Source organism: Hirundo rustica, chromosome 5 (assembly GCF_015227805.2).
Source record: "Hirundo rustica isolate bHirRus1 chromosome 5, bHirRus1.pri.v3, whole genome shotgun sequence".
In the NCBI taxonomy this organism is placed as follows: domain Eukaryota; kingdom Metazoa; phylum Chordata; class Aves; order Passeriformes; family Hirundinidae; genus Hirundo; species Hirundo rustica.
The window spans coordinates 61,495,093-61,521,864 of record NC_053454.1 but is presented as its reverse complement, the minus strand read 5'-3'; the positions used below and the strand labels follow the sequence as shown (position 1 = coordinate 61,521,864).

Below are 26,772 nucleotides of genomic sequence, written 5' to 3'. Positions count from 1 at the left end.
GCCAAATCCCCTTGTGGCAGGGGGGAATCCCTGGGGATCATGCTGCCTGTCCTGGGCCCTCTCCAAAATCTGGCTTCTTACTGACCTAAACAGAGCAAGATTTCTGCATGAAAATGATACCCTGGGATTGCAGTTTCTGCCATAAAGAACACTGGGATGTGACTAAATCTGCCTACCAAGGGCTCATTTAAAAACCTGCATTTTTTTACCTCAGTTTTTTTTTTTTTTACCTCAGCTGCCCACCGTGTCACCTGAGGGGTGCCCCTCCTTTGCTCACCACTTGGCCCCCACTAGCCCAGTTAGAAATTGCTAACAGATCAAATATTACGAAATATTAGAATTCCTTTTGTCACGTTTCGTTTAAAAAGAGTTCAGTGAGGAGGGCAGCAACGCCGTTAACACCATTCTCTTATTTCTCTGGTGGTGCTGGTGACCCGTCGGGCTGGTACCGGGCCCCCTTTGTCCTGACGGCTGAGGTGAGCAGGGGGGGCTATGGCGGGGCAGGGGGTGCCCGTTTCCAGGGAAGTGTCGAGGGGCGGGGAGCGGTTCATAGTTTCTGAGGAGAAAGGGAGCTCCGGAGGGGCAGGAGATCCCCTTTTCCATGGAGGTGTCCGGGCACTCACACGGGCATCTCTGAGGGGCCGGCGCAGCCGGATGGCTGTGAGGGGACGCCCAAGGGCGATGGCCGCTGCCGGGGCCCTGAACGGACTCCCGAGGCGCAGCCCCGCAGCTGTGAGGGAGGAGGCGGCGGCGCGGGGGCCGCTGGGGGCGATGGCGGCCGGGCCGGCCGTGTCCCCGCCCCGCGGCGCTCTCCCCGCACCCTCCCGCCCTCCGCCGCCGCCGCTGCCATTGGGAGCCGAGCCGCGCCGAGTCCAGGCAGCCGCCGGTCCCGCTCCGCCGCCATCGCCATGAGCTTCTTGTTGTGAGTACCAGCGGGGTGCCGGGGGGACCCTTCCTCTTGCTCTGCGCCGTCCCGCCGGGCAGGACAGCACAGCCCGCCGAGCGGCCGCGGCCGCCGCCCGCCCGCTCGCTGCCCGCCGCTCCCCGCCGGCCTGGCGCCCGCTCTGTCCGATGCCCGCTCTCTCCCTTTGTGCCCCGGCCCCCCGGCGGCCCCGGGAGCAGCCGCCCCGCTCTGCCGGCAGGGAGCGGCGAGGCCGCCGCCGCCGCGCGGTGAGGGCGTTTGGAGGGCGGGCGAGCCGGGCTTCCCCTGCCCGCACGGCTTCCCCTCACGGATACGAGTTTGGAAACAGCCACGGATCACCGGCCCGGGGGACCTCCCCGGTGAGCGCCGTGCTGCCCGGCGAAGGGGTGTCGCTGGGTAGGCGAGAGCGGGGTCGGGGTCAAACACCCACCCCAGGGGTCTCCCCGAGCTTTTGTGATATTTTCATGCGGGTTTTCTATTTCTGGCGGGCAGAGGTTGGTACCGTGAAGTTGTGTGCCGCAGCTGAGTTAGGAGCTGGCGTGTGGAAGCGTGAACCCCGGTGCAGGTGTTAGGGCAGGCAGGGCTCCCCGGCGGCCGGAGCCCCGCTAAGGACCTGGGCAAGCTTTACTGCGGCAGGAAAAATCTCCCTCGGGAGTCGGTGGCGATTCGGGTGCGCGCAGAACCCCACTTCTTGAAATTTTGCTTCGTGGGCAAGAACCGAATGAACTTCGGTCCCTCCCATTGGAAACAAAGACGAGGTACTTGTGACAATTAACATAAACCGGTTCAGTGACCTATTAGTTAAGGCGAAGATGCGCTCTAGGGAAGGAAGGGCGATCACGGCAGCTGAAAAAGGCGCCCTGGAAGAGCCAAGCTCCATTAGGGCCTTGTTCCCGCACGCTCCGGGTTCCGTGCGAGCAGCTCGCGGGACCGCTGCCGGAATATCTGACAGCTTTTCGAGGCTTACATGGATAACCAGCAGATGTAAACGTGGCCTGGGCTTAGAGAAGAGACTTTATCTCAAAGCTGGAGTGTTCTAGTAAGTTGTGTTCTCATGGAGACAAATAACCCTGGCGCTGGCTTCCTCCTCAGTCCCTCCCTTGGTATTTATCTTTTAACTCTGCCGTACCCAAGCCGCTGGGCTGCCGTCCTCCGTGTCCCCGGAGGGATTCTGGAAGGCAACTCTGGGCTGTGAGCGGGAGGTGGGTGCAGATGATCGTCCGTGGATGGAGGCGCGATGCTCCTAATGAGAAGCCCAGCTGTCCCCCTCCTTCGTAATTCTCAGCTGCCACGGTGGAGAAGGGGGGACAGGATTTCGAGTGTCCTGGGAGTCTGGTTTGCAAATTAGAGAGCCTCCCTCTCCGTGGCATTTGGCGAACTGGGAATGGAAAAGCATGAAACCCTCCGCCCTCTGTCAGAGGCAATAATGAGATGCTTGTTTTCAGACCCTTCTGAAATCTAGGAAAGCAAACTTTTACCCTCACTTCCATGGTTCCAGGTGATTCTTCTGGGTGGAATATAGAAATGGACACTGGACTTAGTGCACGGCAAAGCTGGAAATATTGGCGAAGCTACCTCAGCTGTTGTTGGCGGAGTGCTATAGATGGCACCTAATTTACTCATCTGCAGTCTAGAAATGGGTTTTAAAGGAAGGAAGAAAAAAAAAAACAAAAAAAAGCCTGCTAGGCCTCAAGGCCACCAGGGAAACTTTCTGTGTTGCTGACATGGAGTTTTGGTGACTGTTTTTGGTTGGTTGGCTTTTTTTTTTTAGGGATCCAGAAAGTTACCATCACCTTTCGTTAGGCTTGAAATTTGGCTTGATAAGAGTTATTCCAAGACAGTGCATGGATGTCTGCAGGTTTAATAATGCCAGCTTGCATTTTGAGCTGCAAACCCTCCGTGTTTGCATGGCACTTGTAACTTTCATAGTATTTTTTCACCCCTTTGTCGCTGCGCTGGTGTGGAGGTGCCAGCGGCGTTTGTCCGTGCTGTTGTCCCTGCCTCGGTGACACTGCTGTCCTTCAGTGAGCTGACTCACAGTTTGGGACTCGCCGTGAGGAGGAGGAGGAGGATTCAGGAGGATTGTCCTTGTGCAGCGGGAAGGTTTCCTGCGTGGCAGCGAACCTGTCGTGCAGGTTTATCGTCAGGGTCTGGGCCGCAGCTTGTCAGTCTGACACCCAGCACGGTGCCAAAAGCTGTGTTCTCCCGCAGGCTTCCTTGTTGTCAAATAACAGGGGGATTGTGCTTGGAAAACTCGGCGTGTGTGGGGCCCCCCTTGCACGGGCCTTGTCCACTGACAAATCCGTGGCTATTCTTCCCTGTTGCTAGGGCCGGTTACATGGGGGAGGAAATAAAATCAAGGGGAACCATTGTCTTCTCTGCTTATGGGGAACACTATAAAAAGACTGTCTTGTGAGGCGAGTCACTGAATTAATACAACTCGGTTTTGACAGCAATTGTTATTTTCAGCGTCGCGGTTTTCTCTTTCTGATCCGTTTCTTCCTTTCTGAAAAGACTTTGTAAACCTCTCCAATGGTTGAATAGCTTATCCCGAATCTTTAAAAGTGATTTAAAAATGGGAATTGGACTGGAAAATATCTCCAGTTCCAAAAAAACACTGCTTGGTAAGTTCTCTCTAAAAGGAAATTACAGCATAGTTGCAGGTACTTTAGCTTACATCTCCAAGGAAAAAAATTAAAGATAGTTCTGGTGGGCGTGCCAGATGGTGACATGCCTGTGTTATCCTCTGCTGGCAAGACTTACATAAAAAGGAAGCTAGATGAAAACTATTTATTTATAAAAGAAAAAGATTCAGTTTTATTGTTGAAGCTCTGAAACTGTCTTTTCTTTTAAAAAAACCCCCACAGAACTCCTATCTTTGGATTAGTGAATCCCTCTCCAAAGATTCCAGCACAGGGTTTTTTAAAAAGAGATTGATTTAAGTAGTTGTTGCCTTGGAAGAACGAGGAGCTGCTGGAGGCGAGCGAGGGTGAGTGGCTGTTGTTGGGGACACGTAAGTTGGTGAGTGAAGGCCAAGTTAACTTGTAAACCAAAACTGGGGCAAGATGTGCTCTTCCTCCTCTGCCTTGTTCTACAGCACAGCGGAGCCTGGCAGCTGCTTCTGATGCTCCACGTGGTTTGTTGTTTTGTTGTTGTTTTTTTTTTACTTGAAATCATACTTCCTGTGTAAATATGTGTGCAGAAGGTGTAGTGAGGCATTACTGTTTTTCCCCCCTTACATCGCTTGCAGGTTAATACCAAAATCGGAGCTGATGGGTTTGTTTCCAGGTGGACAAGCAGTGTGGCCTTCCCGGTTCCTCAGGCTGCTCCTGCTCTTGGAGAGCATCAGGGCTGTTTGTTTTTGTCGCTTCCTCAGCTTCCCGAGGTGCCGAGTTGCTGTTCCTTGTCCAAGGAATTCCCTTCAGAATGTGGGCAGTGTAGCAGCTGAGTGCTTTGTGAGTGCACCTTCCATACTTTTGGAGATGTATTTGTCTCCTCTTGATCAAGGATCAAGTGTAGAACTCTGGTAGGCACTACCTAAACTGGAATTTGCTCATGGAAAAATCAGTGTGTAGCCATTTGCAAACTGTTAGAAATGGGAAATACAGCAAACATCCAGATATTTTCTCCCCGTGTTTCAAGGTATTTGTTTACTTCAGTTTTAGCTTGAGGATCGTTAGTCTACTGTGGGATCGGGGCAGGGGCTCTCCACACAGGAGTGTGTTAACATAAAATCAGCTGCTTGACCAGTACCATTAGTGATGTGTCCAATTCCTGGTTTTTGGTTTTTTTAAAGTACCGGGATTGAGAAGTCTCTCGAGTTTTCCCACAAGTAATTGGAGAGGGAACTGTAAAGCTATTGCCAGCTTCCTAAAGAACTTTTTTTTAAGCCTTGGTAATAGTAATTTTGAGGAAAGCAGAAGTATTCCGTAGTGGTGGGGTTTAAGTGGAATCAGCTCTGACAGTGAACTTAAAGCGAAGTAGAACGTGGGGTTTAGGGTGTCAGATAATGGAGGGCTGCTGCCTTATCAGTGAGCTTGGGGGTAGAGAGCAAGGAAGCTGCTGCCTGGCTTTTATTTCTGCAAGAATGAGTCTGCCTTGGAGTCACAGAGCTGTGCAGACCAGTTCAGGCTGTTAGATGTCTGCATTTGGCCTGGCACTTGGAAAAACAACTTTTGCCCCTAGTGCTGTGTTTTGGGAACATGTAGAAGGTGAAATGGGTGATTGTTGCTTCTAAATTTTGTTAGACAGCTCCTACTCAGACAGAGACATTCGCTTGGAATGGGAAAAAAAGCATAGGAAGAAAGGCATTGTTCAGTGTGAAAGTTGTGTTTACTACATCCGCAGCGATGTCCGATCTTAATTGCTTCCTAATTGTTTGTTTTTATGCCACGATTGTTTTCCCTGTTTGTCCTTCCCTCTTTGTGTTTGCAGCGTAAGTGAGCCAATGCCATTAGCTAATTGCAGGGAGGGGTGGTGGAACAAGGGTCACTTTTGGGGGTGATTTGTGTGCTGGAGAGTGGCTGGGACTTTGGCCTTTATCAAATGCCTTTGTCACCTTTTACCTTTCAGGCAGGGCTTTGGATTTAGGGCCTCTTCGTGGCAACAGCCGTGGGGTCGCAGTTTCATCTCATGCTGTCCTGAGACGTACAGAGTCTTTTTTATCTTGCTTGAAAAGGGGATAAAATATTAGAAGCATTTGTCCGCCCGACAGTGGGTGGCTGGAGGGTTGCAAGAGGCTGACAGAATGAAGCTGCTTGTTTTTCTTAGAGAAGTAAATAACTGCATTAAGTTTGGCCGCTTTAAGTCTTCCCTCGTAAGCAATAAGGCAGATCTGGCTGCCGGAGCTATCAATAAGCCTCTGACCCACAAATTAGCCTAAACCGCAGGATGTGCTTTGCGCTGCTTTTAGCATTTGTAAACTAAGCCACTTCCTATTGGAGGTTTGGAGTTGAGCTGCAATGAACTTGCTGTTTGGCTTTTGTTCTTTTTTGTTTGTTTGTTTTTTTCTCCTTTTTAATACACGAGGAGACTGTGGGTTATAAATTCAGCTGCTGTAAAATCTGTTTTCAGCTATAACTGAGTATAACTATTCCTTTTCACAGGCTTGGAAAAATTTCTCTAGCCTTTACATTTCATGACACGGGATTGTGAGGGTCCCGTGCTTTGCTTTGTCATCTCTGTGTACGGATCTGCCAGATGCTTTCCTGGGGCACTGCTGCTTGGCTCGATATTTTGAGGAGGGGATGTGACAGCAGGGAATGAGAGCTGAGGATTTGTGTGTATCCATGCAGCTTAAATTGGTTCCTGGAGAGTAAGTTTGAAATAACTTCTGATTTCTTAGTGAGCTTAGATAAAAAACGTGGTGCATTTCAAGCATCTCTGTTTGATTCAAGGCTTCGCTTCCCATTTCAAATCCATAGGCTGAGTCAGCAGTCAGTCAGTTCACGAGGAGGAGATGGTAATTTTGGGTGCCAGTTCCACCCTGAGAATTCATGAAGGTACCAGTAGTTTTTGCCTTGCAATTGTATTTTAATACTTTCAAAAGCAGTACATAGAAGCGAATTCACTCACTCTTCTTGTGTCTTTTTTTCCCCCTGAAGTCCAGCTGTGACCTTAACTTCGTGTCCTGACTTTGCTTCTGGCATTTTTCTGGTGTGTGAGGCACTTCTACCTTGTTTGCCCTCTCTTCTCTTTCTTCTCCAGTTCACAGCTGATCCTTGGCAGGAATCCATTCCTTTAGATATTCTTACATACCTGAAGAGATCCAGCCTGTGTTTCACATGAGTTTTAGTTGAAGTTTACTTGGGTTTTTTTGTTGTTGTTGTTGTAGTCTGTCCTTGCACCACTTCCATTTTTCAGTGTGGTCACTTGCCGCTGGAGTTAATTGCTTGTGTCCTTGAGATACTGATGTACACAATCCCTTCCTCACTTGAAGGAGAACACCTTGCAGATAAGAACTCATAATGCCTGGATTTGTTGTCTTTATCACAAGTCTAATTCCTTTCTTTATGACAAACTGAACAAATGAGCTTAGGTAAGCTTTGGTAAATTCCTCTTCTGCTAAAAATTGAGACAACTGAGTTTTGATATGGAAATCATTTCATCCCAAATAATGATTCGGTGGGTTCTCTATTTTGACCTTAACAAAATATAGGTTATTTCATTTCGGTAGCTGGTACTTTAATTGTATTTTTCCCAACTTCAGTAGTACAGTCCTGGTTTTGCTTGAATGGATTGTTTTAGGGACTTGCTCAGTGCTCTGGATCCAGGAATCAAAATGGCAGTACTTTTACTTCATCTCCACAAATATTGTCTTTTAAAATGCTGAGGTGTACTTTTTAGGAAAAACAGCTTCTCTAATGTCCTATCATTAACTTTTATGATTGACAGCTCTTCCTAAAATTTCTTGCTGCAGTGGGAGTGGAAAAAATAAAAGAGGAAAAGTCTGAATATTTAAATTCTTGGAACAGTTAAACTGACTTTGGGCTCAGCTGTCAAATGCTCAAGTTTAAATAATTTCAAAAGAAATGTGCTTCTGTCTAGGTAGGAGCACTCATTCCCCCTCACATGCTTCAAATCAGGTTTTCCTGAGAAGATACTTTGGAAAAGATAAGGAAATTTTCCTGAAGATAGTTACATGTGGCGCATACAGGATTTTATTAAATGTGGGGGTTGTGTAAGAAATACTTGGGGGTGAGATAATGCAGTGTATTTTTGGAAAACTGTTAGATTATTCATTGCTGCCTCCTGTCCATTCCTTCTTCCTGTTGTTCTCTGTGTCATTTCTTGCCTTTAATGATTGTTAGTTCCTGGATCCAGACCCCATTTTGCCTATTAATCCAAGTGTAAGTGTAATCTTCCATCTCTGTTTGAGATTTTTCTGTTGGGAAGTTGCCGAGTATTTGTCCTTTGCCACGTTCCTATCCTCAGCCTGTTTGGCGTGGGGGTTACAGTGAAGGGCAGCCTTTAGAAAGTGCTAAAGTGACTCTTTCTCTGTGAAAATTTAGTTAAATTTCTGCTTTAACTGCCTATTCCCTAAGCACATTTAGAGATGCTTCTTTTTATTGTGTTTAAAAGGATTGAAGACTGTCTTAAACTCTTCACTGAAGTCTTTTTTTTCTTCCTTTAGAAAAGCCCTGATGTGATTTCTTAGGTTGTATGACTAGATTGGCTTTAGTCATTCATTAAGCATCGGTTTCCAAAAGCACTGATCAGCATTTTGGGAAGCCATCCATGTTCTGAGGCATGTTCTCCAAACACTATATTTGGTGTACAAGTAAGGACCTAATTTGATGCTAGAGCCAAGCTTTTATTACTGCAATTTATCACTCTCAGTGGGTTGTAGATGGCTTTCTGCAAAGCTCTGCTTCCTACTTGTAAATGTATTTACAGGGTGTGACTGTTAGCAGCAGCTTGGGATGCAGAGGACATTAGTCATGGACAGACAGATAATTCAGCTGAATGTAAGGAAATCTGCAAGGCAGGAGGAGTTTGCTGTGGGAAGCAGCGGACACCTTTTGTGTGGGACACTGGTCCCTGTTTATCGCATGGAAGATGTGCTGGAGTAAAGGAATCGCAGGCAGGCACTGCTCATCCATCACCTGCTGTATTTCTTGGGCACACTCCCCCTTTGCCTCCTGCCCCGGCAGCCAGGGATGCTTCAAGGGACTGGCAGCATGTGAGGCTGCCTGAGGCGGGCTGGAGCTCTCCAGGCCGCTCCAGGGTATCCTCAGGTACCTGAGGAAAGATCTTGAGCTCCTTCGTGCCTCTGTAAACGGTTTAGTAAACCTTCCTTCTTTGTGAACACTTCCAGGGTTCTTCCTTGGAACTCCAGCCAGTGTGTCGCTGAAAGGAGCAACCCAGACTTGGAGCTTTACATATTTCCTTATATTTCTTTTATGAATTCCTCGGTTTCATATACGGGGAAGGGTAGGTTTAAAAAAAAAGGGGGAGGGTTGTGTTCACTGAATGGTGCGTTAGTTACGTTCCTGCAGTAAAGAAGTTTGAACCTTTTTGGAAGCTAAACTTGGAAACGTTACTGGGTGAAGTTCTGACTTGAGCTGGAGTTCATGCTGTGCCATCCCTTTGAGACAGATGATGCTAATTGACAGAAATAAGGGATTCCTGAGAAAAGAGGGGAAGATTAGTCAGGAAACAGTGCTGTTTAGCTTGTAGGGAGCTTAATTAGGGGCTGAAATGTTCAAAATAGTGAACTCCATCTCGCAGGAAAAAACAAAGCAGATGGAAGTGGAGTATTTCATGTTTACCTTCTTCAAAGCTCCAGCAGCCCGCTCTTTTAACCAAGTACTACGTGCAGATTGGGATATTAGAAGAAATAAATCCAGTTTGGATTATTCTTTACAGTTCCACAAGGTGTGTGTATGTCCACAGTAAATGTTAATATTGAAATGGTTGAGGAACCTCGGTCTGATTGAAAGGACCCAACAGAACAGCCAAGACTAGTGCTCACCTTTCCTAAAAATATAAAGTCTGTTTGTAGTAAGCTTGAAATGTTGTGGGTGAAGACAGCATTGTGTTTGCCTCAAGGTAGTCAGTGGATTCCTGGGAGTGTGCAACAAAATGTTTGGAATAATCTTGATTCCTCTCATGCCGAAGGATTTCAAATGGATGTCGGGAAGTGGAGAACATGCCGAGGTACTTGGGTCTCTGCTGCAAGCTTCTTTGTTGCTAATCGGAGTGAAAATGTGTTTTGAGTTTGGTGATCTTAAAGCTCTCGGAAGAAGTCTGTGGGACGCTCGGGAGCGGCAGTGCAGCAGCATCCATAAAACACACTCAGAGAGCCTTCGGGAGGCTGTGGGTTTTGTGCCACGGACACGTTCTTTGTTCCGGTTCTTGTGCCATCCCCGAGTCTGCCTGCCTGTCTCTGCAGTTCAGGAGGGCACGAGTGCCTGGAAAACTGGGATCCAAGCTTTTCTGGGATGGATGCCGCAGGATACTGCTGTTGGTGGCTCTGGCCTGCCCCTCTCTGTTAATCCTGCAGGGAGCAGGGCAGGAGAGGTTGAGTCACTTCCGCAACCATTGGCTGCCTTGGGAGTAGTTTAATTGTGTTTGGAGTGCACTGACAGGGCTCTGGTAGTATCCAGTGAGGGCAACTGTGACTTGCTTTGTTTATTTTGAGGATTTTCCAGGAGATGAAAGTGTATTAAATGAATGCGTTGGAAGTGAAACAAGGGAATTTATTTTGGTTGTAAGCATAGCAAACTGATGATGATTTCCCGGTCATGGGATGGGGTTGGACGCTTGCTTGTTCCTTGCGCGGGGAATTGTGATTACTTTGGAGAAGGGTTGCATCTAAGGGGGTAAACAGCAGGAACACCGTTGGGTGGAGTTGTGGCAGACACCAGGGCTGTAGCATAACACCTCCTGCTTGTTTATGGACACTTTCTCAGCCTGCAGATGGGAAAACGGAGGCAGAGGGAAGCATAGGTGCCTGGCTTGGCTGGAAGACGGGCTGTAGCCACCTAACATCCTTGTGGATTTGGCAGGGTGTGCTGCTGCAGGGGGACTGAGGGCACAGGGACATGATGGTTCCCCAAACACCAGACACTTGTCCCCTGCTCAGAGCTCAGCCAGCAAAGGGAAACGTTTGTGTTTTGGTGCGTGTAGGAGTTGTGCTGGACCAATCCCATGTTGGCTCGAAGTCACTGACTCTAAACTCTATGTTTAGCAGAAGAAAATGCGTTTTAAGAAGTGGATGTTTACAGGTGATGTTGGCTTTGACCCTCAGGGGTGGTGGCTGGGGCAAGCAAAAGCAAAACTGTTCCTTAAGGCTACCTTAAATAACTTTCTCTTTCCTGGATGTGAGTCATCTGATAAACATCTGCTCTTTTAACGTGTAGAGCCTTGTGCAGAATGGGACCCGTGCTTTTTAAGAAGCTATTCATGAGATTGTGCCTTTTTCATCTGCCAGTCTGTCGGGAGCTTCAGTCTATGGAGACAGCTTTTTTTCCTAGAAGGGGCAGCCAGATTTCAGTCTCCACCTTGATGGGTAGAGAATGAAAAATCTCATAGAAACACTGATTTCCCTGTCAGTACTGCGGTGGAAGGAAGTACAGCACCCCTCAAGAAGCATGCTCAGGTTCAAAAGCCTACAGAGAATTGATGTTACTCTGTGGTGTAGTAATAAACAATAAACCCCATGTATTCTGTTCCTATAGGAATGACCATGTGCCCGGGGAAATTTTTCAAGTCAGTGCCACTTATTCCTCCTTAAACCAGAGCAAGAGCTCTAGGCCTGGATTTGCTAACCATTGCCTTAACCCTCTGGGAGAGCAACTGTGTTGTGTAAGGAATTGGCAGCTCCAAACTGCTTCCCAGATGCATCCTGAGTTCTTGCCTTGCTTTTGTTACCTGCAGATTCAAGTGCCTGGGCTGGGACAGGCTTACTGCAGTGAGTGGGAATTGGACTGGAAAAAGTTGACTTTTCGGTGCAGTAAGAACTGAACAATGCAGCGCTTTGCTCTCACGCTCTCTTCAGAACAGAAATGTTGTGACTATTCCATTTTATAAATAGAAATGCTCAAGTTCAGTCTCATCAGTGCAGATTTTGAACGTGTTCAACTTAATTTTACCTGCCGTCCTTCCTGATGCTGTGGTTGTCACAGGGAAAACATGTTTAAAGGCTGCAGCTTTTGATTTCATTGTCAAAAAGTAGCTTGAGCTTTTAGTTTAATGTCTATGTTGACCTGTTGGCTGGTGGAAACAAACCGATCTTACTCTGATGTTTCTATTCTTAGCAGGATGTTATCATTTGAAGGCCTGTATTATTGTTTAAAGGCTGGAAGTGTTTGCTTTTCTGGAATTTGGGTCTTGTCTTAGAGTGTTTCTGTGTTTAAAACGAGAAGCAGCAGGAGAAGAGAGACAAAGAAGTGCAGAGCTAAAATTTGGGGCCTTCTCTGGTAACCTCACTTGGCCTGTGGCAGTGAGTTGTTGCCTCAGTTTTCCTATTGTAATGAGACACTAATGATCCCTACTTCAAAGATACTTCATGAGGATTAATTAATGCTTGTAAAGGCATTTGAAGGTGAAAAAGCAGGAGTTAAAATAGGGAAAGTTTCCATGTCCTGCGTAAATGTTCTGTGCATGGTCTTGAGTTCAGCTTCTTGAGACTCTCTTGAGCTTTTCCAAATACTTTGAAGGGCTTATTTCAGCCTGGCCATGGTGGTGGATGGCTTTGGGGAGACGCTGAGCGGTCCAGCTGTACGTGGCAGGAGTTAGTCACTCACTCCTTACCCTGAGGAACGGGGCCTCAGCACAGTGGAGCAGTTAGAGCATCACAGGTAGCGGGTGTTTGCTGAAAATGCTGCCGCTGCACAGCAGGTGAGAGCCTGAGGTTGGTTCTGTGGTGAGAGCGAGCTGTGAAGGGTTAGCTTTTATGGATAAGAAGCCTGAACTTACCTGATTTAATTCAGGTTTCCCCAAACCTTCAGCAGACTTGCTGGAGGTGGATAAAAATCTCTGCTGAAAGGTTCTGTGGACAAATGGTTGGGAGTGAGGAGGTTTAAGCTAGGCCAGCCCAAAGGCTGGATATTTAAGCTGCTTTGAGCGCAGAACATCTGCCGGTGCTGTGTTTGAAGCTGAGATGAGCTGTTGAGGCAGCGTGGGGTGAGCAGAACACCTCCAATTTTTCCTTTCTTCTGGAAACATCCTCTTACGAGCCTGAGACAGAACAGCCTGCAGAACGTGCATCACAGAACCCACCGGCTGCCGGCAGACGAGTGGCTAACATGACAGCTTTGGAGGAAATGCGGTGTTCTCGCTTCCAGGCGAGTTGTGACGCGGCTGCGTGGGCTCCTGCCGGTGGGAAGGGCTTGCCGAGCCTCCCGCGCCCCGCTTCCGCACGCAGCCTCGGCCGCGGTTCCTCCTTCAGCGCTGGGCTCGGGCTGCGGCTGGCACGGCCGGGGCTGCAGCTCCCTGTAAAAATAGAAGGGCATCGTGTGCTGTGGGAGTGAAGGGAGCAAAACGTCCTTGGAATCGCAGGAATTTCTGGAGAAGTCGGTTCTCCTTGAAAGGCTGCATATTGGTTGTGGCACATAGTGGTGGGGATGGTGCAGCGTGCTCCCCGTTTGTGATCTTTTTATGTCCAGGGAAAACGGGGTCTTCATTGGTTTCTCTGTCCCCTCTCACTTCTGCATTAATACGAAGGAGAGCTCAGAGACTCTTAACAGGGAAAAGCAGGTGCTGCCTACTATCTTAAAGCATTTTAGAACCTCGACAGAAATGGCTAATTCCATTATGGAATGTAGCTGAAAATAAAATGTCACACGTGACCTAGACATAGATGATTGTGTGTATTGTTGGCCTCCAGGCAGAACTCTAAAGTTACTTTTTTCACTGATGGCTCAAGGAGTTGAGGAAATAGACCTGGGTGAAGACAACTTTCTGAATCTGTCACATGAAACAGATTGGCATAATAGGAAAAAGTAGGGGTTTTTTTGTTAAATAATAGGAGAGCTGCTGGACTAATAAGGTAATTGGAATACTGCTTAATAATGTGATATTTTTAGCCAGACTTACCAAGAAAAACCACATCCTGTAAAGATTTTGGCTTAGAGAGGCTGCATTAGGCTGTCCCTGAGCTGTGTCTCAGGGAGCATGTTAACTGGCTTCGGTGAACTACATAAATGCACGGAATTCCGATAATTTATTGCCAAAATTGCGGGTATTTCCATGGCACGCGACGACTGCCAGGCCGCAGTTATCCTAATCACTTTTCCTTTTGGATGCCTGCCTGCCTGCCTTTCGTGTGAGACCGTTTCCTGCTGTCTTAGGGTGGCTGTGCTGCATTTGGGAAGCAGGGATCAGAAAGGTGTTGGAGGCAAAGACGGAACGGCTTATTTAGAGTTGGAGTTCATTCAGTTGTCACAGCCTTTGTCAGCTTAAGGGGGAAGGACCCCCCCCTGTTTCTGGGAAGAGAAAAGCAGGGATTAAAGGCTACATAAAGCTTTTCCAACATGTTGCATTTTCTGCTTCCTTGACCGTGGATCTGTGCAGAGTATTCAGCAGATCTGCAGTGACTCCGTGTGTCGTCTGGCAGAGTCACGAGCTGGGGTGGGTACAGTGAATTCCTACTCAGAGCTTCTCAGAATAAACTCCTTACTTAGGGAATTCCTTCAGTACGCTTTCCTTGTGCCCTATTTCCAAACCCTCGTCTCTTTGTTGGGCTTCCTCTTTGTGCTAAAATACAAAGAGTTGCTTGGGTTAGTTATTTCATAACCTTTTTCCAGGTTGTGTTTAGCTCGTGCTGGGTTCCTTCTGCTTATGCTGACACCTTTGGAAAGATAAAGACCCCAGTCTCTTCTGCTCTCCAGATGTTTTAGGTTGTGTTTTCACTCCTCATGTTGGCAAAGTGCCTCTGAAGTGTCTGTGTTCCTGAAAAGAAAACAATTGGGTTTACGTACAGTAGTCGGTCAGGAGACTTGGGGGTTTTGTTTGTTGGGGTTTTTTCAGTTTCTTCTTTATTCAGAGCTGGTTTGAGTCTGGCCTGGCACCAGATGCAGATGGCTGGCGGGGTGGGAGGTGAGGGCAACTCCCTGAGCCACAGAAGCTTCTCACTCCCACTGGGAGGCAATTGTTTTATTCAGGATTTGTATCTGGTATCCTGGCTTTGGGTGAGATGCAGATGAGTGGAAGCCGCTAGAAGTGTCCTGTAACAGAACAGATGGGAGCAGGATGTTCCCTGCTTCTCCTTCTGGCTCCTTGTTGCGTTTAGCAGCAGGCTGCACTGGTGTTGGTCGGGTGTCCATGGGAATGGACATAGCTCATCCAGTAGCTCAAATCACAGATTCATGGAATGGTTTGTGTTAGAAGTGACCTCAAAGCCCATCTCATTCCAACCCCCTGCCATAGGCAGGGACACCTTCCACCAGCCCAGGTTTCTCCAAGCCCTCTCCAGCCTGGTCTTGGACACGTCCAGGGATGGGGCAGCCACTGCTTCTCTGGACAATCTGTGCCAGGGCCTCACCTCCCTCACAGGGGAGAAAGTCTCCCCAAGTAAAGGCTTTCTTCCTAGAATAAGGAGAGACAGCCCTTGCACCCCACCAATAAAACATTCTGTTAGGTCCTTAGAGAGATGGTGAAACATTGGCCAAGTCTTTATATAAAGAAATGAGATCTGGATAAAATTTTAATGAGAATTGTGCTGTCTGGGTTTCACAACTTTGCACTTGCATTGGAATTCAGAGCTCAGTTTGCCTGTTCTGACAGAAGTCTTTTCTCAGCTCATACCCGAAAATACTCACAAATATTGACTCATTTGACACTTCCTTGCAAATATTTAATTCTACATGAAATGTTTCTGACAGGTTGGGGGCTCATGTGCCATCCAGGCTAGCTGCCATGGTTTAAAATTCAAACGCCTAAATGTTTTTTCTAAGCCAGTCCATGTTTTTCCAAACAAAATTTTAGGTAAGGAGGTGATAGGGTCAGAAAATGGTTTAAAAACAGTCAGAATACTGCTACTTTAGCATCCCAGTTTTTGGTAAATACACTGTTGCAACATGAAAATATGTGAGTGGGTGAAGTATTTAATGTCAATCTTGTCGTTACCTGGGACTGGTCTGCTTGTTTCCTTTTTACTTCCCGTTCCAAAAGGTCTCTAAATATTTCCTCTCTCTTTTGCAGTGGTAGTCGCTCTTCCAAAACCTTCAAACCAAAGAAGAATATTCCTGAGGGGTCTCATCAGTACGAGCTGCTAAAACATGCCGAGGCCACGCTGGGAAGTGGCAACCTCCGGATGGCTGTGATGCTTCCAGAGGGGGAAGACTTAAATGAATGGGTTGCAGTTAACAGTGAGTCACTGGCCTTTTCTTCATCCTGGGGGTGTTGAAAGTGGGCTGACACTCGTGGGATGACAGCTGTGTGTCCTTTTCTGTTCCTGGAGAAAAGAGGGGTTGGGCGCCCTTGCTCTCTTCAAATCCCTGACGGGAGGGTGCAGCCAGGTGAGGGCCAGGCTTTGCTCCCAGGGAAGAGGGACAGGGTGACTGGAAACAGCCTCAAGGTTCAGGTGGGACATCAGGAAGAATTCCTTCGTGGAAAACATTGTCAAGCATTGGAGGTGTTGGAGCTCCTATCCCTGGAAATATCCAGGGAACGGCTAGATGTGGGGATTAGCCGCAGGTTGGACTTGATGATCTCAGAGGTGTTTTCCAGCCTGAATGATTCTGTGTTTCTAATGGGGTTTGTAATTTTCCTAAAGTTAGTTCCTTTAGTTCCTACCAAGTTTTGAGCCTTTGCTGTGGTGAGTCTCTGATGTCATTCTTTTCACTTCCTCTAAAGCTGTTTGTCTAAACTCTCTGCTTTCAGGCCAAACAATGATGCCTAAATTAGCATTTTCTGATTGCTTGACCTTGTTTCCTCCTTCCCCCTCTCCTTGCTGCATGAATTTTGCCCTCTGCTCCTAAAGAATGGATTCTCCCTTTGCACTCCGTAGCCTGTGCAGTTTTGGCTGCCATAAGCTCTGTGCCCTGTCCGGGTGTTTCCTCATCTTTTGCCTCTCAGGCTTGATGTGTTCCAGTGGTGGTAGGGGGTTGATTGTGCACTGCAGTAGAAATCATGCTTGAGTTAAATGCCCTCTTAATTGTTTCTGTGGTTCTGCCTTATTTCTTCTTGCTCTTTGACATGTTTGGGAAGTGAGACCGTCACACTGACTTCCACCTTCCTGTTCCCAACCAGTCATGCAGTGCTCTGGTGCTCCCAAACTTGCCACTGCTTCCAGGGCAGGCTGCAATTGCTGACACCATCCTTTGCAAAAGTTAATTCACACTGCATTGCTAAACCGAGCAGAGAAAAAGCCAGCCCACTTGTGTGAGTAAGCGTTGCTGAAGATGCTTCGTGTACCCCGGCGTCCTTCCCTTTTGGTGGTTCCTTCACTCCGCGTCTCTGCTTTCTTCTGTGGCAGCAGTTTTTCCCTTCCCAAATGACTTAACTGCTGAATTAGGTGGAATGAAATTGCAGCTGTGTAATTAAAGAGTGAACTGATGATGTGCTCCCTTCCCTCGGCACCCCTGCACCTCACCGAGCACCAGCGGTAGCTGTGAGCGCCTTCTGCTCACAGAGAGGTCTCGTGAGGAGACACAACGTGTGACTTCAGATCACCCTTCTCGACCCTGGGAGCACAGAACCAAACGTGCTGTGCCCTGCTGCTTCAGCTTTTAGGGAACGACTCGATGTGCGTGTGCACCTTGAGACTTCCGAGTGTGGGATTTGCCATAATCAGTCATTTTGTCGGAGCCTGTGTGGGTTTTCTGAACATGCTTGCCTTGAAGCAAACAGCGGGCTGTGGTTTCTGCTGGGAGCAGGGAATGGAAACTTAATTAACAGCTCCTGTGGGCACTTGGGAAGCGAGGGTTGGTGTCCTGCATGTGCTGAGCAGAAGCGGTGACTTGCTCCAGCCTAATCTTGGCCGTGTATCCTCTGAAAGATACCTGCAGATAAAGTGGATTTTATAAACTGATTGCAGTGACCACAGCTCCTCGTGACAGAACCCGCTCTCAGTTACTGAAAAAGAAATTTCTTTTCAAAGAGTTTGGAGTAATTAACTGCAAGAGTAACTATAACAGTAGGGTTAGATGGGCTGTTAGGAAGAAATTCTTCCCTGTAGGGGTGGTGAGGCCCTGGCACAGGCTGTCCAGAGAAGCTGTGGCTGCCCCATCCCTGGAAGTGTCCAGGGCCAGGTTGGATGGGGCCTGGAGCAACCTGGGATAGCGGAAGGTGCCCTGCCCATGGATAGGCTTTAAATTCCCTTCCCACCCAAAGCAGTCTGGGATTGTATGAAGTTTTCTTGGGAAAGGTGGGCCTTTGGAATACAAAGGCTGAGGGAAGCCACTGTCACCTAATGAGTACCTGCTCTCTCGAGTTGGAAAGTTTACGCTGAAAATCGTTCTGTGATTCCACACTTGCCTAGTAGAATCTGGGATTGTAAAAGATGCACCAAACTTTCGGGAAATGAAATAACCAGGCTTTCTCCTTCCTTTTTCTTCTTCCAACTGAAGATTTTGCTGCAGTGAACAGTTAAATAGTTCTTGCTGGAGACTGTTCCAGAAAGTTGGTGGTTGCATTCTGCAGCTCTTTTATAATGGATCTTAAAAAGGCAACAACAATGAAGTTTGGGTTTTTTCCCCAAAAACCGTTTCAGAACCTGTGCTTTACAGTCTGGGCTGTAGGAATCTTGTGCTGCAGAATGCTAACAGATGGTTTCCATGTTTTTCAGCCGTCGACTTCTTCAACCAGATCAATATGCTCTATGGAACCATCACGGACTTCTGCACGGAGGAGAGCTGCCCCGTGATGTCTGCTGGTCCAAAGTAAGAGCGTGTTCTTCACACTGTTGACAGGGTGCAGTTTTTGAGATGGTTTTTCATTTAAAAACTTGAGACCAGCTGAGTTGAGTGCCAGAGTCGGGTGACAAGGATGTGAAAGAAAAGAAAGATTTGAACTTCTCTTAAGGAGGTGGGGAATAAAAAGTTGGCTGTTTTGGTCTATGTTTATATTTGTTTGGTGTTTGTTTGTTTTTTTCCTTTAACCTGGGAAGTAAATTAATTATCAATTTTTTCACCTTTTTCTTTTTATTTTTTTCTGAAACATTAATGAGGGTTTCTTAAATGAAGATTTAGTTTTTATATACGGGCATTTTGTTAGGGCTTACCAAAATCTTCCTTGTAGGTATTGTAGGAATAGTAGATGTCTGGATAAGAATCCCTGTGCCCTTTTTGGATTCTTGCTTATGCTTTTATTGAGACATCCAGTGTTTGTGGTTTTTCTGCTCTCTAATTCAGTTTGGTGTTTTGCTCTGGCTCTGGACTGATCCTGCCACCGCAGCTAAGTGTTGATATTTCAATGCTGCTTGAGTCTTGGTATTAGGACAGTACTGGGTGGTGAGAAATCCTGTTTCTCCCTAAATCCAGACACATGCTCCATTTGGTGTGCCTGGGATTTTTGCATGTGTTCTTAGATAAAATTTTAAAATGCTTTCAGACCCTCTGATTTGCAGTTCAAAAAATGGGGGGTTTTTGTCCTGTTGTGCGCAGCACCTTCATAATCCCTCATCAAATTTGTTTATGGTAAAAATATTCTCCCAGTAGTTGTTCTGACCAAACCGAATTTGCTAAACAAATCTAGAGGACAGATTTATCAGATGCAGCTAAGCTTTGCATAAGACCATGTGTGTGATCTCTAACATACGAACCCTGTGGTTCACTTGGGAGCTGGTACTGTCAGACTCCCCGTGTTGGGGGTTTTTAAGCAATATCTTTCCAAGATTATCCACCACCTGGACTGGTGTCAGGTGCATTCCCCAAGCCAGGCAAAATATCTGCGTTTGAGGAGGGCTTGTTTCTGTCTGGTTGTGTACGTAGCCTCGAAGTTTTCTTAACCGTAGAATCAGAATCCCAGACCGGTCTGAGTAGGAAGGGACCTTAAGGCTCATCTCATTCTAATCACGTGCCATGGGCAAGGACACCTTCCACCAGCACAGATTGCTTCAAACATCTTCTTTTAGCTGATAGGCACTTTGTATCAGTTCCCAATTTTAGCAGCATTCCTAGGAACCTACCTGCGTCTGTAGAAGAGCCGTAATTTGGGATGTCTGGCGAGAGCTAACTTAGTTTGGTTTTCAGCTATGCAAAATTTTGTAAGAATATTTTCAAATGTAAAGAAATTCCCTAAATTAGAGGGGTCTGATGTGTGTGGCTGGCAGCTGCTGCAGATGCCGGGTGTTGCCAGCTGCTGAGGCAGCGTGGCCGAAGTTTGGGAAGCAGTGGAGCAGCACTGCAGCGGGGAGGCCGGGTGAGGAGCAGGCGGTGGTGACGCGGAGCGCTGGGACCTTGGTTCCGAGGGAGGGTGTGGGAGCACGGGGAGCAGGAGGAGCAGCCTTGCAGGCCCATCAGGAGTGATTCACCGGTGCTAAATGCCGCGTCCTCTCACCCCAGGTACGAGTACCACTGGGCAGATGGCACAAACATAAAGAAACCCATCAAGTGCTCCGCACCAAAGTACATCGATTACCTGATGACCTGGGTCCAGGACCAGCTGGATGATGAAACGCTCTTTCCTTCTAAAATAGGTGAGTGAATAACAGCAGCTGAACAGTGCACTGGGGTTACACAGGCACAGGAACACTCCAGTCCTTGAGCACTGAAAGGTCTCCTTAGGGATTGATGTGTAGGGCAGGTTTAGAAGGTTACATTATGTATTTAAACACACTTATCTTTTAAGATATGTTGTAATACCTGAACTCTGATCTATGTGTTAGAAGTGCTAATAAACACCTGTCACAATTCTGAATGCAGGAAGTACTGTTTCTAACAAATAACTGGCTCTGTTCATTGAGTCTGGTGTTTTATTCACTTGGAACAGTGAGTTGTTTCTCCAGAAATAAAGCAGAGGGTGTCAGACCCTTATAACCGGTAATTGGCAGCTTTTTGTCAAAGATGTTTGAGTTTCATGAGGAACTTTAAGGCCTTATCTCCAAATAAGCTGAATTGCAGCTTTCATCTTAAGTTGATTTTTTTTTTTCCCTTGGTTTTTTTTTGAAGCAAAGGTGAAAAATAGATGTTTTAAAGAGGCTGCTTCCAGAAAAGCAGGAGGGAAATAATGACCAAACAACAGTTTGGAAAAGATAACAGGGGAGATCTCTTAGTTGCCTTAATTTTGTAAATAGTTTCTGGGGCTTTTGACACGTTTTCATTAAGCTTCTTTAGAGAAACCATGCCTTCAGAGAGAAATTCAGAGGCCACAAACTAACCAGCTAAATATGAATTTCCCGTGTGCTGCAGCAGCCAGACCAGGAAATGCAATGTACATGTGTGCAGGGCAGGCTGAAGCAGGAGCATGAAAACATTAATGGTGGGACCTGAAGGCATTGGCGAGGTCCTGACTGACCTCAGAGCATCCAGAGCCTGGGCCTCTGGCATTCAGTCAGGACTTGAGCACTTGGAAAGGCTGCAGAAGAGCTAAGCTGACTAGGGAGACTGGTAGGTCAGGAGAAGCTAGACAGGTTTCCTCTTTTCAGGTGCTTGATAGATATCTTTTTTTAGCCTGGGGAAGTGACAGCCAAAGAGTTCATTGCTCTCAGTAGCTGGTTGCCGTTTCCCAGCCAATTTTAATAAAACCCGTACAGTGACAAAGGTCTGCTGTTGAAACTGATTTCATCTGGGTTGTAGTGGCTTTTAAAACAGACAAACATAGCCTGGGAGTTGAAGAACAAAGCCACCTGTTTTCTTCTTCCCAGGCGTACCATTCCCAAAGAACTTCATGTCAGTGGCCAAGACAATTCTCAAGCGTCTCTTCAGAGTTTACGCTCACATCTACCACCAGCACTTCGACCCGGTGATCCAGCTGCAGGAAGAGGCACACCTTAACACTTCTTTCAAGCACTTTATATTTTTCGTTCAGGTAAGGGCATTGCGAACGGTGTTCTCGCTTTAAAGTTACATTATCCCCCTTCCCTTGTGGAAAAAAATCAGCATCTTCTTAAGTTGCCTTCCTTTAAGTGGGAGAAAAGCTTCAGGCAGTGGAACACTGCTGGTCAGTGAGCGGCAGATGGGCAGGGGAGGCTGTTGTGGTCGAACCTCGGCTTGGAGAGCTGACTGCCAGACGAATTCTGGTGAAATAAGGCTTCTCACCTGAGCTGGATCCACAAAACTCTGTACCTGTGTCTTTCTCCTCATCCCTGTTACAGGAATTCAACCTTATTGATAGAAGAGAACTTGCACCACTTCAAGAACTGATTGAAAAACTCACCTCCAAGGACAGATAAAAGGAAGAGGACTTCATGAAGTCACTTGTTTCTTTAAGCGAGTGTGTGGTATTTGTTTTTTGTTAATTTGTTTTTTTTTTAAAAAAAAAAAACACAACAAAACAATCCCCCTGTGCTGTTACCAGTGACAGCTGAGATCTACTTTCTGTGCTTTTATTAGGGGAAATATTTTCTCTGTTAGTGACATGTGGTAAATAGCTTTTTTTTAATTATTATTATTATTTTATTGTTGTTATTCATTGTGGAATTTTTAGCAGGTGCTGAGTGTTTATAAAGGAAACGTGCTTGGTTGAGGGATTGACTCTGCTGGTGGATGGGTTCTTGTGTTGTGTCAGTGGAAGCCCATTCTCATGAAGTCCCTGGAAGACTTGCTTACATTCTCTAAGTGCCTTGGCAGACTCACTTCTGAGGTGCAAAGCACATACAATACTGAACATTGCTGGAAACAGAAAATATGTACTAACACCCAGACACTTACTGAAACTTGTTTTAAATATATATATATATATCTATGCTTACACTAAAAAAAAAAAAAAAAAAGCCATAACTTGCTGAAATCAATGATCTCCAGCTTTTAATACAAATACTTGTCTTATTTTTTTAGAGATGAATATAGAATTTTTCAAAACTAGGTTACTTCTTACAAAGAAAACCGACGTTCTCGCTAAAGCGGAGCAGCGAAGGTGACGTCAACATTACAGAGACCTTGTGCTTAGCAAGTAGTTCCATGACTGCTGCCGTGGGACTTTGCATAGTTGCTTTTATTTTCTTAGCAGGAAAGCACCAGTTGGGTCAGCCAGCTTGTCAAGTTCCCCTAGCAGTTGCCAAATGAACAGGTAGTTTGCACAAATACAATTAGGGAAAATACTCCCTATAAAAATTTGCACTGGGATAGTAGTAGTAATAATAATAATAATTAATAATAAGGAAAACCTGACTTGCAAAATAACTGGTGGAAAGGTGTTTTTAAGTTAGGAATGCAAAGCCTGGCTCTGAGGAGGGGCTCTGGTGGCCGCCGTTTGAGGAAACCCGTCTTGGAGGGGAGATAATTTCATGGGCTGCTTTGGAGTTACGATAATTGTGTTCTCCCCTGTTCAAAATCGCTGCCCATCTTCAGGGGACTCCAGCTGTTGGGAAGAGGAACAGGTGAGGCCAAGGTGAGCACATGACAGAGAAGCTGAGCTTCTGTTTCGCGCGCCTGGGCTTGAGCAGAAGCGCCGAGTACAGTTGGGACTGGTGTGCAGGAGCCTGCAGAGGAGGTGAGCGGCCTTTGGCAGAGCCAGCAGGGAACAGCTGAGCGCAGAAACGACTCACTTGGGAGCTGCTGGGTTCTGGAGGGGCATCCCGATCTTCTGGCTTTTCCTGTGCCACCATCCACCCAGCAGTGCAAAAGCGACCCATCTCCCAAATTCGGACTGCACGGTTTAGACACAGAGCGAGCAAGGCAGGAGCTCCGAGGTGCTAAACAGGTGATGGCACCCATTAAGCTTCAGGGTGACTCCTTGGTTTGGTGTCACGTGCCAGCAAGATGCAAAAAGGATAAACGTGTAGAAATGAGGATTTGCTTGGACACAGGAGTGCGGTGGTTCACGTTCCTGGCACAATTCTGCCCTAGGAGAGCTTAGTTGTTGTTGCTGCAGTATTTTTTCTTTTGACAGCCGATTCTAGAAATCCAGAGGCACCTGCCACAGTTCAGCCGATCAGAATTGGAACGTATTGAGTATAAACATGAGTCCTAGGTGGATAGTGTGGTTTTTTTATTCAATATCCGGCAGTAGAAAGTCTGACCGAATAGTTTCTGGGCATGTAATAAAAGCTTGGAGATCATGATTTGCCTGACAGCTGTATGAACACATTGTTTAATTACACAACACTTGAAAATAATGTCGTTGAGGATGTGTTTGCAGCAGTGAGGATTTAGGATCCTTGTGCTGTTCCTTTTTGCAGCTTTTCATTGTTGTTTTGCTTCTGAAAGCTGTGGGACCAGAAGTTGACGTGTGTTTACACTCTCGTAGTAAGGGCACGTGGAAATGCCACTCAGTGGAAGCTGGATCGAGTGAATGTGTTTATAAAATAGTGCATTTGTGGGAGGAAAAGCAGGGAACGCCCCCTGTCCCTCCAAATAAACCCCGGAGAAACAAACCCTGCGCTGCTCCAGGCCCCCCCTGCGGACTCTGAGGGGCGACGAGCGCTCGGAGACAAAACCTTCCAGCTTTGGTCATCAGGAGCAGCAAGTGCCAGTGGGGTTGAACCAGGGTGTGCTCCCAGTGCTGCCCCAGGCCTTCCAGTCTGCTAGGGTCCCAGATTCCTATGGTATGTTGCTACCGGCACGCTGGATCTTGTCAGGGATTTGGGTGGTGCCTTGGGGAGGGCGCCTGCCTGGAGGTGGGAGGGGGCAAAGAGCCGAGTCCACGGAGCTCAGCCGCCGCTGGCAGTGCCGACAGCGCTCCGGTGGTTGGATACAGGATGTGCTGTCCCAGTCAGGGATGCAGTTACTCGTGCAAAGAGGAACAGATCCGCCGCGTTCTGCTGGTGCAGGTGGCTGAGGGGGCAAAACAGGTTTTGAGGGGCAGGCAGCCCATCTGCAAGTATCCAGTTTCTTTTCCTGCTTACTATGCAATGTAGAGCTTTGAACTTCTGCTTTTCCGTGGAGATAGAGAGGAGCACTGTCCTTACTCAGTCCTTAGGAATTGAGCCCTCTCCCAGTGTCCCTGACCCTCGGCAGGTAAGGACACCTATTTGCTGCTATGGACTCAACTTACCTTTCAGATTGTTCCTCTCTGTTTCTCACCCTCTTCCTTTCTCCTGGGTTACCAGACAAAATTTTACTATAAACGCATCCTTTTGGATTAGTTGTATTTTTCCTTGCTGCCCTCTCCTCCTCTCCTGCCTGCCACAGTGCTGTTACTCTACATAACCCCCCTTTTAGCTGGATTATTTAAGGAGCTGCAGCACGAACAGAGTCCTTGCTTTTTTTCCCCACAGAAATACTCCCTTTTGCACCAAATCTCGTTTCCTTCACTGCTGGTAGCAGTTGCCTCTTTTCCAGTCCCTCACTTCTAAAACCACTGGCAGTTTTATGAATGCCCATTGTTTTTTCCTGGATATCTCTCTTAACATGAGACTAACATTGGTGATTTTCAGTGTTAAACCTTCTTATTTCCCTGCTTTTCTTACGGTTTCCTCTTGCCAGGTTCAGTTTGCAGCCTAGGGAAATACCCAATTACCTTATTTTGTTGGAAGAACCAATTCCCCCAATTGTTCATAGAATATTGTATTTTTAGGGGAGATTAATTTTTTATAGCCACTAAACTATACTCATTATTTTTGTACGTTTGCAACTTGGGGACAATTTTCGGAGCCGTGTCGCGGAGGGAACGCTTCTTGTCGTGGGTGTTTGACTGCTTGGGAGTGCTGTGGTTGCGTGGTGTGGAGGCACGTGCCTTGATGTGCACTGGGAGAGAGAGAAGGCTGCAGTGAAAACGAACGAGGCTTCAGTAAAAACAAACGAGGCTTCAGTAAAAGGATATTTTTGAAGGGAAAAGAAAAACAGATCAACTCCGAAAGCGACACTAACCTTCCCTCCTCCTTTAGAATCCTGAAATACACGGGAGAAAACGCAGTGTAATGTGTAACATGCAAGGAGAGAACCCTTACTGTGAGCTAACTGTGCCAATACCGCTTCAGTTTGTAGTCACTGATGGAGATTTCAGTTTTAAATGAAAACAGCTTTTGATTAAAAAAAGAATTAAGTTGAATGTCTGAAAATCCGCACCGTGTTTATTTGAGAGTTGTAAATAGTGTATACAGATGGTTGTATGTGATGGGGCAGAATATTTAAATCCTAGGGTTTTTTTTTTTTTTCAATAAGAAACTGAAGGCTGTTTATAAGAGAAAATAAATAGCTATGTTTGACCATGACTGTCTTTATTTCCTTCTTGGACTTGCTCCTCGATGCTCTCCTACTTGTAAATAGATTCCCTCCCTCCCCATACTGTAAACATCTGACCAGGACACACCCAAGGATGATGTTGGGACCCTGGTGCCACACGAGGTGCAGACTCCTCTGCTCCACTTTGGCCCTGCCCAGCAGCACAGGTGCCTCTTTTTTTGGCTTTTCTTTCTCCCAAGAGCCACCTGTGATCCCAAGAGCAGGAGGGCTCCAGATTTCCTGCCCTCCCATCCACACCGGGTTCTGAAGTGCCCTGCCCTGTGGTAAGTTCCTCACACACGTGGCTGGAAGGCAGTTTGGGAAAAGGTAGTTGAAAATCTGGCTTTTACTTGGATTTTTTTACACAAATCTGGGGCCACAACTGCCTCGCTGCTGGTGCCCATCTCCTTTGGCTCAGGGTTTTTCCCCGTTTAACTTGGTTCTCCTTGAGTTCAGTGTCTGGGAGGTTTTAGGGTTTCCCAGAATCCCACAATGGTTTGGTTTGGAAGGGACCTTAAAGGCCCATCCTATTCCACCCCCTGCCACGGGCAGGGCACCTTCCGCTATCCCAGGTTGCTCCAAGCCCCATCCAGCCTGGCCTTGGACGCTTCCAGGGATCATGGGGCAGGCACAGCTTCTCTGGACAACCTCTGCTAGGGCCTCCCCACCCTCACAGGGAACAAGTCCTTCCTGAAGTAAAGAATTCCAGCCAAAAGCAAAGAATTCCTTCCTGAAGTTAAGAATGTCTTCTTAATTATTTTCAGTAACAGCCCTTTAAATTCAAGTGCCACCGCTCTCCTTTAAACCCAGCTCGCGTGCCGGTGCCAAGACATTCCTGGAGGAGTTTTGAAGGCGCACTGGGTGGCTGGGGGGTGGCTTTGTCTCCTTTTGTCTCCTTTCCCCGTTCCCTTTGTCCCGCGGGGCAGCGCTGAGAACGGGACCAGCTCGTGGCACGGGTGGGCGGCATCGATGCGCTCCGCGTGCCGCTGCTCGTGCCTGCGGCGGGATCGGCCGCGGCGCGAGCCGGTGGCGTCACTGCCGCTCCGTCGGGCCCGCCGCTGCCTCGCGCCAAATTTGAAGGCGGCGCGCGCGGGGCTGGGCTCGCGCCCCCTCAGGTGGATCTCGCGCCCGTCCCCCGCC

The 26,772-nt window shown here is 47.3% G+C and overlaps 1 protein-coding gene across 1 annotated transcript; it reads left to right on the top strand.

The window, feature by feature from the left end:
* The first annotated feature begins 836 nt into the window (after window positions 1-836).
* On the top strand, window positions 837-25,622 carry MOB1B (MOB kinase activator 1B). The gene is made up of 6 exons (XM_040065860.2): window positions 837-922; window positions 15,569-15,735; window positions 18,156-18,249; window positions 19,873-20,006; window positions 21,174-21,337; window positions 21,624-25,622. The coding sequence occupies exons 1-6, from the start codon at window positions 909-911 to the stop codon at window positions 21,699-21,701; spliced, it is 651 nt and encodes a 216-aa protein (XP_039921794.1). The 5' UTR covers window positions 837-908; the 3' UTR covers window positions 21,702-25,622.
* Window positions 25,623-26,772: the final 1,150 nt, after the last annotated feature.